The sequence below is a fragment of the Heterocephalus glaber genome, unplaced genomic scaffold (genome assembly GCF_053883595.1).
Source record: "Heterocephalus glaber isolate CG9 unplaced genomic scaffold, H.glaber_assembly_v1.0 deba00001761, whole genome shotgun sequence".
Classification (NCBI taxonomy): Eukaryota; Metazoa; Chordata; class Mammalia; order Rodentia; family Bathyergidae; genus Heterocephalus; species Heterocephalus glaber.
In genome coordinates this window covers 3,907,054-3,920,745 of record NW_028258458.1, presented here as the reverse complement: position 1 = coordinate 3,920,745, position 13,692 = coordinate 3,907,054, and the positions used below count along the sequence as shown (strand labels likewise).

The following is a 13,692-nucleotide window of genomic DNA, read 5'->3' as shown; positions in this document are numbered from 1 at the left end:
TCACTTCATCTCAGGGAGGTCCTCTTTCCTCACAGGGCACAAGTCATCCAGTTACCTCTGACCCTCTACAAACTCCACTCATTAATTCTATCTTTGTGTACAGAGCCAACGTGATAAAAACTAAAATCAGAGACTGCATAAGAAGCGGAATGGAATGGAAGCTAAAGCCTCGCACAGTGTGGATCCCATCCCCTCCTCCAATCCAGGGGCAGCCAGGATCCCGGAGCCTGTGTGTGGATGCCAATGTACGGGTTGTGTGAACGTCTAACTGTGTATCTGCGGTGAGAGGTCTGCCAGGCAGGTGGGATGTAACTAGCAGAAGGGATGTGAGGAACTTTGTGCGTGGTAAAGAAACGCCCGGCCCTGGGCTCAGGAACTGTACAGCCCGGTGCCCAGATGCTGTCTCCTGCGGCCAGCACTGCACGGTGCACAGGGGCAGCTCGGGTGTGAGGGCTGCGTGTGCGACACGGTGAGGCTGGAGACTGTGTCTCCCCCTTTCAGGAGGTGGAAAAGACAAACTCCGGACAGGAGGTGTGGGGGAAGCACCCGAGGAGGTGCGTGCGGTAAGCGCATGATGAGAAGAGCCTTGATCTGTCCTGGGAATTCTCCATCCTGATAATAAAGCAGCAAATGAAGAAATGGAAAAGTCACGGCCTCTCCGCGAAGTCCTCGCCAGGCTCCATGTCAGTGGCACCAGAGGTACAGAGAGAAGGGCAGAAAAAGCCCAGCTACAGCGCCGCCTCAGTCCTTCCTGCGGGCTCTCTCTGGCCTGGTGACAGTCAGGGAGGAGGAGGAGGCGGAGAGGAGGAGCCCGGGACCCAGCAAGCACACCGAGTCTGGAAATGCCAGATGCTCGGCTCGGATCCACACAGAAGTAAGCCGAGTTTCGGAGGGGTAAACGTTGGGCTCCTGCCTGGGGCTCGCCGCTCCCAGACACGCCAATTCCACGCTTTAACGCATCGTAAGTCTCCATCTCTACCCACGGCCTGCGGTTCCTCCATTATCTATGCTTTTGTGAAAATACAGTACCGTGAGGGAAATTCCTCTCTCTTTTTTCCTTAAATTCTTTCCTTGGTACATTTTAGGTACACACTACGTTTACATTTATCACTGGGTGCTTGTACCTGTACATGATGCATCTTGGTTCTTATTTTTTCCCCATTACCTGCCCTCCCTTCACCCCTCCACCCTTCCCTATGTACAAAGTGGTTGTTTCCATTTTTTCCTCTTCTCATCATTTTTCCTTTCCCTTCTTTCCTTTCCCCTTCCCCTCCCACTTACCCCACCCCTTTGGACCTTTTCTTCCTAGTTCAAATTATCATTTATTCGTTTTAATCATTTCAATCCTTATTTACACTTGCAGTTTCTCACACACGGTATTTACACGTGCGTGTCCGATTTATTTCACTTAAGAGTATGGCCTCAATGTGCATCCATGGAAATTCCTCTTTTCTCACCCTGAAGCAAAGGAGCGAGGCTGAGCCGTTTGGTTTCCCACCACCCAGGACACAGCATACCGGGCGGGGAGTGTGGCCGAGCCCTGACTCTTGGTGATCAGCCCAGAAGGGGCCTGGAATAAATGCTTTGTCATTTTTTCCCTACAGAGAGCATTGATGCGCTGTGTACAACATGGGTAAATAAAACCGTGATTTATTTTTTTTATATTTTTTTTAAACCGTGTAATTTAAATGAAGCTGGTACAGAGGAAAACTAGGACTTAGCGAACAGCTGCTCTTTGTTTTCTTAAGCACAACGAAAGTAAAATAGATGGGATGAACAGTGTCACTGCTTTGGGGTGGAAGAGCAGGCCCGCCAGGCTGGGCCGTGCCTGAGCCTGGCTTCCGCCTCGGAGAGGGAGAGAGGAGCAGAACCAGCACCTTTTTTTGGTACTGGGAATCGAACTCAGGACCTTGCGCTTGCGAGGCAGGCGGCGGCACCACTGAGCTACATCCCCGGCCTAGAACCAGCATTTTTTGTTTACTTTCAAATTCTTTTCTTCCTGAGTTACAGAAGTGAACTTCTGTTCATGGAACCTCACGGACAAACACCAGCGCTGAGGACATCTGAAGGCTGGCCCTGGGCTGGGCCGTCAGCGGTCGGCAGGCAGAGGAGGGGCCCGGGGGCGGGGGGGCTGTGCGGCTCCAGCACCTGTGAGGAGGAGACGCCGCCGGGCGGGGGGTGCGAGTGTGCGGGTGTGAAGGGCAGTGAGTGTGCACCCACACCCGCAGCTCCGCAGCGCTGACAGCAAGCGCGAGCGGCCCTGGGGCCGTCACCCTGGGGCCCCGGGACGCGCGCCCGCATTTGCCCTTCTCCGAGTGTCCCGGGCACCGGAAGCCCCTGGGCTACGGCTCAGGCAGGTGGGAAACGGGGCGCAGCGCGAGGGGCCCGCGGCCTGGCTCTCCCCCAGCCCTGCCGCTCGCGAGGCAGCAGCCCGGCTCCAGACGCCCCGGCTGTCAGGTCGCCTCTGCCCGCCCCGGGCTCCGCTCCGCTCCGCCCCGCCCAGGAGCCCCGACGTCGCGGTCAGCCCCGTCCTGAGCGCCCGGCAGGCTGTGTAGCCGAGGGGCCACCACCAGGCGGCGCTGCTGTCCGGGGCGCGGGGCGCGGGACGCTGACCCCGGCGCCCCTCCCGCGGCTCCCGCTCTTCCCGCCCCTCTTCGCGTCCCTGAGCCTGGAGGGAACGTCGCGCCTGTGACTGCCGCCTGAGCACAGGACCGCTGGGCCACAGCAGGCGGACGGAACCCAGCCATGGACGCTCAGTCCTGAGCGACACAGCTGGCACCCGAGAGGCCGCCTCCCTGTCACCAGGTGGAGCCCCGAGGAGGAGCCTCGCGGGCATCAGTCACCTGCCGCCCGCCACACGCGGTGCCCGCTGAGCCCTACGCCACCCCTCCCTGGGCTGCACCTGGGCCCCTTCCCGCCCAGCCGCCCGGCACCTGTGTCTGCGTGGCTGCTGCCCGTCCTGCCAGGGCCCCGAAGCCCATCACCGTGAGGGTAGCCAGTGCCCCTGAGCCTGCTCAAAACACTTTCTTTTTCATTACCAGGGGCCGAACCCAGGGCCCTTGCACTGAGCTCCATGCCCAGGGCTTTTTCATGCCGTATTTTGAGTCAGGGTCTCACTAAGTCCCTAAACTGCCCAAGCGGAGCTCAAGTGTGTGATCCTCCTGCCTCAGTTTCCTTTAGAGGTGTGCATGACCACACCCAGCTCAAGACTGTGTTTTCACGGAAAACTCCGGCGTCAGGACGGGTCTTCCTTACTTTTCTCTCATTGCTGAGGAAATGCCCAACGCTCACAAGCGAAGGGAGGAAAGGGTAAATTGGCTCACAGTGTGTAGAGGTTTCAGTCCATGGTCTGCTGGCCCCGGGGCATCGCAGAGCAGAAGCAGCTCATGGCACCCAAATGGCAGCAAAAGCAGCAAGGGGCCCTTCAGAGCGTCCTTCTGCCAGGCCAGTCAGCGTGGTGCAGCATCCACACCGCTTCATCCCAGCGTCACACTCTAGAAAAAGCCCCGTGACCACATGAGGCTTTGAGGGACATTGAGACCTGAACCCTAACTCTGGCCCTGGTCCCCCAGACTCACGCTCATCTCTCTCTTTAGTTTTTTTTTTTTTTTTTGGTTTATGAAACTTAATTGAAGAAAAATAAACCAATTACTAGCAGAGCTATTAGTTGATGACTCCTCCATTGACAACTTGCATCATTTACTCAGTGCTGTATTACTCACTGTATTGGAAGATAGATTAACTAATAGCTCCAAGCCTCCTAACAACTTAAATGAAAATCACAAAATGCTTTGAGACCCAATTTTGGAATACAAACGGTGTCTGAGTTCCAATTTCCATTCTCTGTAGAACAAGAACAGGTCATTCCTTTACTGACATGCACAAAATACATCACATTTTCTGTTCTGCCAATGCTATAAATTCAATACCAGTTCTCCAGCCATTCAGTTATGAGCATAAAGTATATCACGTAACCTCAAATCTCTAACAGTGGAAGGCTTAACAAGAATGGATGCTGCTAGAATAATGCTGCTTCCTTGCCTTGACAACCGAGCATCCATCCCCCCCTCAGCTGGCTTCCTCAGCAGTTAGAGCTGTGAAGAATGCTTTAGTCTCATAACCAAGTCAGAGTGAAGATACTGGCCACATAAAACTCATGCTGCATTTTAAAGAAAATTCTGAATCTTGGGCAACTGTTCTCCTGTAACTACTTTACAGTTTCTTTCTTTCTTTTTTTGTTTTTGTACCGCGATTGAACTCGGGACCTTGTGCTTGCACACCAGGCGGCAAAACCACTGAGCTGTGAGGCCAAAGCGACTCCATTTTGCTAAAATGCACCACTCCCCTAGTCTCTCACAAATTAATGGTTAAAATGTGCATGCTCTGGGACAAAAGACACAATCTGTGCCGAAGCAAAGTTCCTAAGTTAATTACTCAGCCATCTGTTTGCCTAGGAAAAGAACGTTCCGGGCCCCCTATCCATAGAACAATCTGCAGATGTGCTGTCAGTACGTAAGGGTCGTGACTAATAGTGTGTCTGCTGACCATCAGTACGTGACAGTCGACCACTGACCACTAGCCTTTGTCCCTCATTTCCCTCGTAAAGCCTACACGTAACCGCCCCTCAACCCCCACCCCCCCACCCCACCCCCCCGCCATGAACCTAGCCAATCAGAAATGTACACTTCATACTTGCTAAATGTCAACCAATCATGTAACTGCTACGTGGAAAATCTCCAAACCTTGCTGTAACCACAATAAAAACCCTGCAAATTTAAAATTTGGGGCTCTCAATCCTGACCCGCTGCGTTGGCGACGGTTGAGAGCCCCTGCTCGAGCTTGAATAAACGACCCTCGTGTGTTTGCATCGGAATCGGCTCCTTGGTGGTCTTTGGGGACTTCGCGATCTGGGCACAACATAGCTAAATCCCCGGCCCCACTTTACAGTTTCTAAAAGCAGTTATTGTCCAAAGCTGGAAGAGATTAAGTCTTCTCAGATGAGCATGTGAATGAATGGAGGGAGGTAAACAAAAGCTAAACTTAAAAAAGATGAGGTCGGTAGGGGAGCAACCAGATAAGAAAATCAAGGAACAGTATTTAAAGTTTATTCCAGGGCCGGGGATTTAGCTCAGTGGTTTCGCTGCCTGCTGCGCAAGCACAAGGACCCGAGTTCGATGCCCAGTACCAAAAAAAAAATAAATACCCCACCTTGATAGGGACTGTCATCAGGTCCCATTCCCGTGGCATCCCCAGCTGGGCCTGCAGAACACCGTGCTGGCGGCTCGCGGCCCACGTCACTAAGTTCCTTATTAACCGCTTGGGCGCCGCGGTCCGTGCGCTCCCGGCCCTCGGTGTGGGCGGGTGCTCGGTCCCGCCGCGTCTCCGTGGTCCTCGGCTCCCAGCGGCTCAGACGCGGCCCTTCGCGGGAACGGACTGGGCAGTCAGCACTCGCCTGGCCCCCGCGGCCGGCCGGGTCGAGGGGTGCGGGATGAGGAGCAGGGGAGGGCGAGGCGGCCACAAGGCACCCCGCTTTCGGCTTCCGCCCAGAGGGGACGCGGCCGGGGCTCGCGGCCCGTCCGGCACTCACCCGGCCTCCCCGCCGCCCCTGGGGCCTCCGGCGCCCTCTTTATGCAAAAGGCATTTAGTCCGTCTCTAAGAGTTCCCAAAGTCCTGACATTTTCAGCGTTGCTGCAAAGTCCCAAGTCTCTGAGATTTAAGGCCAACTCTTAGCTGCAAGCCCCTATGCAAATGCAAAGAAAGTCAAACACTTCCAACATTCAATGGCGCAAGACAGACATTCCCATTCCAAAAGGTACAAACAGGAGGACACAAAGGAAGGGGACCAAAGGAGGTCCAAAGTCCGGCAGGGCAAACATTAAATCCCACAGTTCCACTTCCAGCATGCAAGGCAATGTGTGGCAAGTTGCGAACTCTCATGGGCTTGGGTGGCTCCGCCCCTGTGGTGCTTCGGGTGGTTGTAGCTCCCACAGCTTCTCTCTGGGGCCGGCTCTGCTCCTTCCTGGCAGCTTTCCTCAGATAATCCACGCTCCTGGCTTTTCCAAACCTCTGTGGTCTCCTCTGCAGCTTCACCTTCACAGCTTCACACACTGCCCTCTCAGGGGCACGCTGCCTGGTCCCCCAGGCCTTCTTCTGAAATCTGAGTGGAAGCCTTCCTGACCGCACAACTCCTGCACTCTAGATGTACCTAAACCCAGCGCCATGGGGATGATGCCAAGGTCTGCTGTCAGCTGGAGCAGTAGTAGCCAGGCTTCCCTCTCTCTGTCAGCTGTAGGGGGCTCAAATACCTGGATTGCTGAGCAGTCTGAACCCAATTCCAAGAAACAAATTCTCTAGGCCACAGCCATTCTGGAACACGGTTCTCTGGGGCTTTCTTCCCAAAGGAAAGACTTTCACTTTTGCAATTTTGGGGCTCCAAAGGGTGGAGTCCTGCTGTTTTTTCTGATGCCCTCAGGGCATCTTTTCTATTCTCCTGTTCCTTCTCAGCAGTCAAGATCTCCTCTGTTCCATCTTTGCAGTCCACAGCTTTACTGGAGCTTCCTTTCTGGCCAAACTCAAAATGTTTTAAATCATTCTTCTGGGCTCTTTGCTCTTGATTCTCAATATAGATCTGGCTAGGGCAGGGGATTTAGCTCAGTGGTTTCACCGCCTGCTGCGCAAGCACAAGGGCCTGAGTCAGATCCCCGGTACCAAAAAAAGAATACAGATCTGGCTAAAAACCCCCAAGAGTAGCCATGCTACCTCCTCAACATTAGGCTGCCTTGAAATTTCTCCTGCCAGATCAATTAGTCCACTGCCCCTAATCTCAGTCTCAGGTAAAGTCTCTGGACGTAAGCAAAATGCAGACAAACTTTGTGCCAAGCCATAACACACATCATCTGGAGTCCAACAGCCAATGCAGTCCTCCTTCCCAGCAGACACTTGCTGAACCTGGTCTTCGCTGGCTTTCTGGCCTTCTGAGCTCTGACCAGAACTTCTCATACAGAACAGCCTAAGGTGTTCCAGCTCTACCTCTACAGCCAGCATCTCTGAGTCTTTCCTAACTCTTCCCCTTCCCACAAGCCAGCTCCAAAGGCTCTTGCGCCACACGGTCAGGTGATGTCACAGCAATGGTACTAAATTCTGTCTTAGCTACTTTTCTTCATTGCTGAGACAAAATGCCCAACCCTCACAAGCTTTGGGGGAAAGGGTTATTTAGCTGACAGTTTGTAGAGGTTTTGGTCCATAATTGGCTGGCTCCAAGACAGGGTGGCACATGCCAGATGCACATTGCAGAGGAGAAACAGTTCACGGCGACCACACAGTAGCAAAAGCAACAAGGGACCTTTTATCCTATCCAGGCTACCAGTATTAGGGTGGTGCCTAGCCAATCAGTGTGTTGTGTCAAATCGGGAGTCAAAATGGTCTTCCAGAGACAGGAGAGTTGGGTAAAATAAAAAAGAAGTCTATTGCCAGGCAATGGCCAGCCTCAGGAAACAAGTCCTTACAGACTGACCTCGAGCTAAGACAGTTTCTCCTTTTTATACCTTCTCATAGCCTGCAGGGTAGCTTAAATTGCAGTTATACAGAAGTAGCAAGGATGTGGTAAAGCATGGTTTTCAAGATAAACAAATCTCAAGGCTGGTTTCGAATCTCTCCGGGAACAGGCTGCCCCACAAGAGGGGAAGGCCCAAGTTTCTAAACAGGGACAAGGTGACCAGACGGGGTTTCAGGGGTAGCACATACAATGCATGTAAACAGAGCCCTAAACTGACACAGAGTTCATGAACAAATGTTTTACAGTAATTATCCACCCCAAGTCATGTTTGGCAGCTCTTTCTACCTCAAGTGGACTGGGCTGGCAATCACACGCCCTTAATCTCAGGGTCACATTCTAGATTCAGCCACCTCTGAATAAGCCATGTGACCGCATGAGGCTTTGGGGCCATCTAGACCCAAACCCTAACAGGACTCAAGAGTTACTTGAGTCTTTTTTTCTTCTAGGAAACTCAGTCCAAAAATAAATCCTATGGTTCTGATGTAAAAAAATTAATTCACTTGTCCAGACCCGACCCCAAATCAGACTCCAGGGGCAGCAAAGCGAGGCTTCGATCCAAACTCTTGCAGAAGTGGTGCCAGGAGAGAGGGCCCATGCCCCGCTGAGGGGCTTCGTGCTTTCTGTCCTCAGCGAGGGAGCCCTGTCTCCTCTCCTGTGGCCTGGGATCTGGGGTTCAGTCTGGTGTTCCCTCCCCCATTCCCTCCGTGCCCCTTCCTCCCTCTGTGTTCCTTTCTGTGGTTCTTTATGGGATTTTGGCTTCCCAGGACTGTAACTCAGAGAGCATCTTTAGCAGTTATCTCTGAGCCCAGAACCTTAGCTTAGCTGTGAATCTCTCCATGGTCTTCAAGTCCTTGGCCGGTGCTTGGCCTGGCTGATTCTGAGAACAAGGGCTTATCAGAGTGGTAATGAAACATGCACTAATTGAAATATCTTTACCTCTCACATGTGACACACGGCAAGCTATAAACTGGGCTCCGGGCCAGGCTTTCCCTGGACGCTACCCTTTCTCCTGGAGACCTTCATCCTCCAGGAAGCAGCAAGATTCGTGGGCATGGGCCGAGGATTTAGCTCAGTGGTTTTACTGCCTGCTTTGCAAGTGCAAGGACCAGAGTTCAATCCTCGGTACGAAAAAAATTAAAAAAAAAAAATATTCATGGGCAGGAAACGTGTGCATCCTCACATGGCCCCCACACGACACACGGCGGAGCAGGACTGGGCCTCCATGGCTCCCCGGAGGTCAGCCCAGAGCCGGAGTCCCCACCCAGACTGCAGCCCCTCGCCTGATGTGAGCTCTTCAACTCTGAGGCCTGTTTGTGCAGTGGCCCACGCCTGTCATCCCAGCACTCTGGGGGCTGAGGCAGGAGGATCGCAGTTTCGAGCCCAGTCTGGGCAAGGCCCCATCTCAGAATGAAGACTGAGATGTGTTGGGGGGTAACTCAGTGCGAAGGCTCTGGGTTCCATCCCCAGTACCTCAAAGAAAACAATAATAACCATGTCAGGTCCGGCCTAAACAAGCAGGACAAAGCAAACAGGCTGCTTTCAGCAAACAGCAGCAGCTTCTCAGTTAATAGAGCAAATGGACTCAAAACGAAATATTCACCCCCCCACCCCCACCCCCGGTGCTGAGAAGCCCAGTGACTCCACACACCTGGGCAGACCATCCCTGGGCATCCAAGGCCTAAACATTTCACCCAGACTCCTTAGCCCCGTCAGTACCTACATGAGCCTAATGCCTCTCCCAGTTAGCTCCTAATGTGTCTCCCTGGTGTCAGCCCATCCACTCACAGATGAAATCTTCCCTGCTAGCTGCTGCAATCTCCTGATTTTAGTCCCTGTTCACTGGAATAAACTTTTCTTTTTCTCACAAGAAAAAGCCTGTTTGGCAAACGGATTCATGTGTGCCGTCTATAACAAATCCTTTTTATGCCTCTCATGGAAGCGTCTTGAAAGTCCTTTTTCTGTGACTGCAGTCAGAGAACTTACAGCCCGCTCCGAGTGGGCACCCGTCTCCCCTGTCACAGACAGCTAAGCCAGGGAGAAATATCACAGGTGGTCGGACAGGGCTGGGCCTCGACAGAGTCAGCGCAAAGCATGAAAACACATTACAACCATGGCGGTAGACCCATCTGTTGGAAACCAGACCAAATGAGCAGGCCTGCATCCTTCCCCAAAGGACAAGATAAGCAGTAACACTGGGCCTCATAAAGTCACACCACGGGGTCGGGTGACCCCGGTCACCCCAGTGGGTGACCAAGACCTCTGGGCAAGTCATTTCCTAGAAAAAGTCTTTGTTCCTTCCACGCACACTTGTTCCGTGACTTGTTTCCCAATTCGATCACCATTACCTTAGCGACTGTACTTGTTACCTCATTGGCTGTTCATAGCTTTAACCCAGGTTGTACCTGCTTGGCCATCCATTCCGGACCCCTGCTGACCCCCACCAGGAACTACCCTCTCAATAACATTTCCTACTCTTAACCTCTGTTCTTCCTAGAATTCATTCTAGAGACCATGAACTCAGCGTATCAAGACACCTAACAGGTTGGGGACTGTGGTATTTCCCTTATGACACTTGGAAGCCCTCTTTCATCTCCTGTATCATCCCTGTGTCATTCTTCGGGGGGCTTCCTTGGACCTTGTCCAGTGACACAGGACAGAGGGAAGTTTCGCTCCGCCCTGGGGTGGTCACCATCCAGGACCCTCCGTGCCTTCAGCTATGGGGAGCCCTGCACCTTTGGGGTTCCCATGGGCTTCACCCCGACCAACCAGCTCAGTCTGCAGCCCCTCTCTCCCAGAGAGGCCTAGGCCTGGACCTTTCCAGGACTTCCTGAAGCCACGCAGGTGGCCACCTTAGCATACAAAGGCTCTTATCTCTGGGAAGATCAAGAGTGGGATGTTTCACTCCAGGAAACAGAGACAAACACCAAGGGCTGATTTCGCAATGTCACAGCCACCAGAGGTGCCTCCCATTGGCCCCAAGCTCCCTGCGACGACGTCTGAAGACTAGAAATCGGAAAAGGCCAGGCAGGGAAGTCACTGCTACACCTGGGTCCCTGCCAGGGGCAACACCTCTCAGGGGAGCCACAGGTCCCTGGACTTCTGCAGCAGGCTCTGCTCCCCCTGTTGGGGGCTCCCGGGGCCTCCAGGGGGTCATCTAGGCAGAGGGGCCCTAGCACAGGCCTGTGGCACAGCCTTCCTTGGTCACAGCCTGTCATTCCCAGGACAGTCACAAAGGCCGGAAACGGCCTCTACATTGGGTGTGGGCCCTGGTCAGGCCAGCGCTGAAGAAGCCACCAGAAAAACACTCAGCCCCCTTCCGCCGCCCACCACAGCTGCCAGTGGCAGCGATCAGGGGCTCAGGCCCCCCCAGCCCCAGGGCAGAAGGACACTGTCGGGTCACTCGGCCCCTCTCCTGCCCCCTCTGCACCTCTCCCCCCAGGTTCCCCATCGCGTCCATCCCGCTGGCCCCTGCAAACCCAAACGGGTTCAAGGTCCTGCCACTGCCACCAAACAGGCTCAAGAGCTTGCGGCAGGACCACGTGCCCGCTGGGGCCAGGGCAGCGCCTAGGAAACCGGTTTACTGGCTGGGCCCAAATGGAAACCTGGGCCGGGCCAGCTTCCGGTGGCTGCCCCCTCGCACACACCCTCCGTGGCTCCCGGCCCCCTCGACGGGGGCGAAGTGCTGAGTCGCCCTGGAGACCCCTGGGCGTAAAGCCCAGGCTCTGTCCACTCTCAACTCGCAGCCCGCTGCCCAGGCGAGGTGCGGGGGGCTCTACCTTGGGGGTAGAGATGAACCGAGCCCCAGGAGGGGTCAGGACCGAGGCGAGGGCGCGGGCAGCCCCGACTCTCCCCCTCGGCGCCGTCTGGCCGGCGGCCAGCACCCAGCTGCGGAGGCCAGGGAGCAGGAATGCGGGACGCACCTCCTGCTAGGAACCCGAAACTGAAAGCCTAACCTCGCGGGGCTGGGGCCGCCTCCGCGGCAGTTCTGGAATTGGGATTGGCCGGGAAGTCCCCTATGCTAATGAGGCGCGGTCCATGATTGGCCGGGAAGTCTCCTATGCTAATGAGGCGCGTCCCGCCTTGGCGTCGGGCGAGACCCTCAGCCCCGTCCCTCTCCCTCCTCCCGGGCCGCTCCTCATGGCTCCCGCTTTTTACCACTACCTGCCATTGCCCATGGATGAAGTTTGGAAGGACAAGAACTTCAGGGTCCCCAGGCTGCTGTGCCTGATAGGGGTCCTGGGGCTCCTGGTGGTGATGGCAGTGACCCTGGGCTACTTTGCCGTCAAAGCCAACAGCGAACCCTGCCAAGATGGCCTCCGCGCGGAGCAAAGGTGCCACAATGTCAGCCACCACCTGCAGGCCCAGCTGACCCGAGCCCAGAAGACCCTGCGGGACGCCGATGCCGCCTGCAACAGCACCGTGGTAAGCCACCGAAGCTCCTGCGGAGGGCTCAGTGCTCGCTTGGGGGGCCTAGAAACTCTCCCCAGAAATCCCCCACCAGACCTGGGTGAAGAGGAGTTAGCCTTGAAGCTGACCCTGAGCCCCTACATCACAAGGGCCTGATTTACCTGCCAGGGTTTGGGGACATCTAAATTCTCTCCAGGGCTCAAGGTCTTCAGACTCAAGGCCGCGTGCACATCGGGGCCTCAATATCCCCACAAGGACTTGGATGGAGCTCTGAACTCCTGCAGGGCACTAATGTGGGGAGCTTGGAACCCCCAGTGGACATCCAACCTGTGCCAGATATCTGAGGCCCCTGTGCTCTGGGCTTGGCAGGCACCCACACGGAGGATCTGGAAATTTCTACTAGGGCTTGGTAGGGAGACCCTGATGATTCCCGGGGGGGGGGGGGCTCAAAACTCCATTCTCCGTGGTCACAGGGTTCCTGTTGGCGGCCCTGGGTGAGGCAAGTTTGTGAGGTTGGAAACTGAGGTACAGAAAGGGTTGAAGGGGCCCGGGAAGAGTTTGTCTTGAAGCGCCTCTGAGGACAGCGCCTGCAGAAGTGAGTCCTGGGCCCCCCAGGGCCAGAGCTCCCCTTTTTTTGATGATAAGCTGCTTTTTTTTTTTTTTTTTGGTACGGGGATCGAACTCAGGTCCTCGCGCTTGTGAGGCAGGCGCCAGAAACACTGAGCTAAATCCCGGCCCTGGAACCCGCTTTTGATCTTTGACTCCGTCCCAGGAAAACCTGAATGCTGCCCTGACCGAGATGAAAACGCAGGAGCAGAAGCAGCAGAAGCAAGTGCAGGACCTTAAAGGTGGGAAGGGGACAAGTGGGGTGCAGGGGAGGGCGCTGGGAGGGCCGGGGTGGGCGGGGTGCGGGGCCGCGCCCTGAGAGCCCCCCGCCCTGCGCCACCCAGATGAGATCAAGGATTTGAAGCAGAAGCTGCAGAAGGCTGAGGAGGAGGCGCAGCAACTGAGGTCCGAGACCCAGCTCAGCCGGGCCACGCCCCCTGCCCCACCTCCCTCCAAGCCCCAGAACCCCCTTACCCCGGAACATCCACACGGACCCGGGGGTAAACTGCGTCCCGGGGAGGGTGAGCGGGAGGCCGCCTGAGTGCTTCTCACGTGCCCCCAGCGACGAAATGGCCTCCAGGCGGACGGGTGGCCGAAACGCGGCTGGCCGCGGGAACATCCCCGTCGTCCCGGTGCTCGCGGCGCTTCTGCTCCTGGGCCTGGCCGTAGTGCGGCCCTGAGATCTCGGAGCCAGCCGGTGAGGAGGGGCGGCCCGGGGAGGGAGCCGGGGGCAGAGACCCGGGGGGCCCGGCCGCGCGCTCCGGCCGCGCGCTCCACACGCGGGGCGGGGAGCGCGGGCGCGTGGCGTGCGGTGGGACTGGGGGCGTGGCTTGTTCTGGGCGGGGCTCGGGCGGGACGCGCCCTGCTGAGCCCTTACCCGGTTTCAGGCCACAGCCTGCGCTGACCCGGCTCCAGCTCCTGGGGTTCGAAGCCCCCCAACCTGCGCTTCTGCGGGATGACGGGTTAGGGGGTGGGGTGGGTATCGTGGGGCAGAGCCGAGCTGCATCCCCGGACACAGCCCTTCTTGGGGTGGGGCGGGGCAGCTCTCCTGCTTCTCGCTGTCGCGTTTGGGGTCCCCTCCTTCTGGGGTCCTTCTGCTCCAAAGAAATAAACACCCCTTTCCA

At 55.9% G+C, this 13,692-nt stretch overlaps 2 protein-coding genes across 10 annotated transcripts in view; one reads left to right on the top strand and one right to left on the bottom strand.

Annotated features, from left to right (window-relative positions):
* Mvb12a (multivesicular body subunit 12A) overlaps positions 1–13,061 on the bottom strand; it is a 27,977-nt gene extending 14,916 nt beyond the window's left edge. For 2 of the 7 annotated variants that reach the window (XM_087201947.1, XM_087201949.1), the window contains exon 1: positions 5,209–9,115. The gene's annotated coding sequence lies outside the window, so the exon portion shown is untranslated. Of the gene's footprint in view, positions 1–5,208; positions 9,116–11,331; positions 11,350–13,042 lie in introns of those variants that run through there. The other 5 variants (XM_087201953.1, XM_021251099.2, XM_087201951.1 and 2 more) reach the window with 4 other exon arrangements.
* On the top strand, positions 11,619–13,692 carry Bst2 (bone marrow stromal cell antigen 2). 3 transcript variants are annotated; one of them, XM_087201988.1, is made up of 5 exons: positions 11,619–11,977; positions 12,735–12,810; positions 12,913–12,973; positions 13,149–13,265; positions 13,456–13,692. In XM_087201988.1, the coding sequence occupies exons 1-4, from the start codon at positions 11,693–11,695 to the stop codon at positions 13,246–13,248; spliced, it is 522 nt and encodes a 173-aa protein (XP_087058114.1). In that variant the 5' UTR covers positions 11,619–11,692; the 3' UTR covers positions 13,249–13,265; positions 13,456–13,692. The 3 variants fall into 3 exon arrangements, with proteins under 3 accessions (XP_087058114.1, XP_087058115.1, XP_004873278.3); XM_004873221.3 differs by having other exon boundaries at positions 11,620–11,977; positions 13,131–13,265; XM_087201989.1 differs by lacking the exon at positions 12,913–12,973 and having other exon boundaries at positions 13,131–13,265.

What these genes read in the sequence shown, in the direction of transcription:
- Bst2 (XM_004873221.3), top strand. Translation starts at nt 11,693, where the DNA reads ATGGCTCCCGCTTTTTACCACTACCTGCCATTGCCCATGGATGAAGTT. An exon ending in CCGCCTGCAACAGCACCGTG is followed by an intron (nt 11,978 to 12,734) that starts GTAAGCCACCGA and finishes ACTCCGTCCCAG; the next exon opens with GAAAACCTGAATGCTGCCCT. An exon ending in GAGGAGGCGCAGCAACTGAG is followed by an intron (nt 12,974 to 13,130) that starts GTCCGAGACCCA and finishes ACGTGCCCCCAG; the next exon opens with CGACGAAATGGCCTCCAGGC.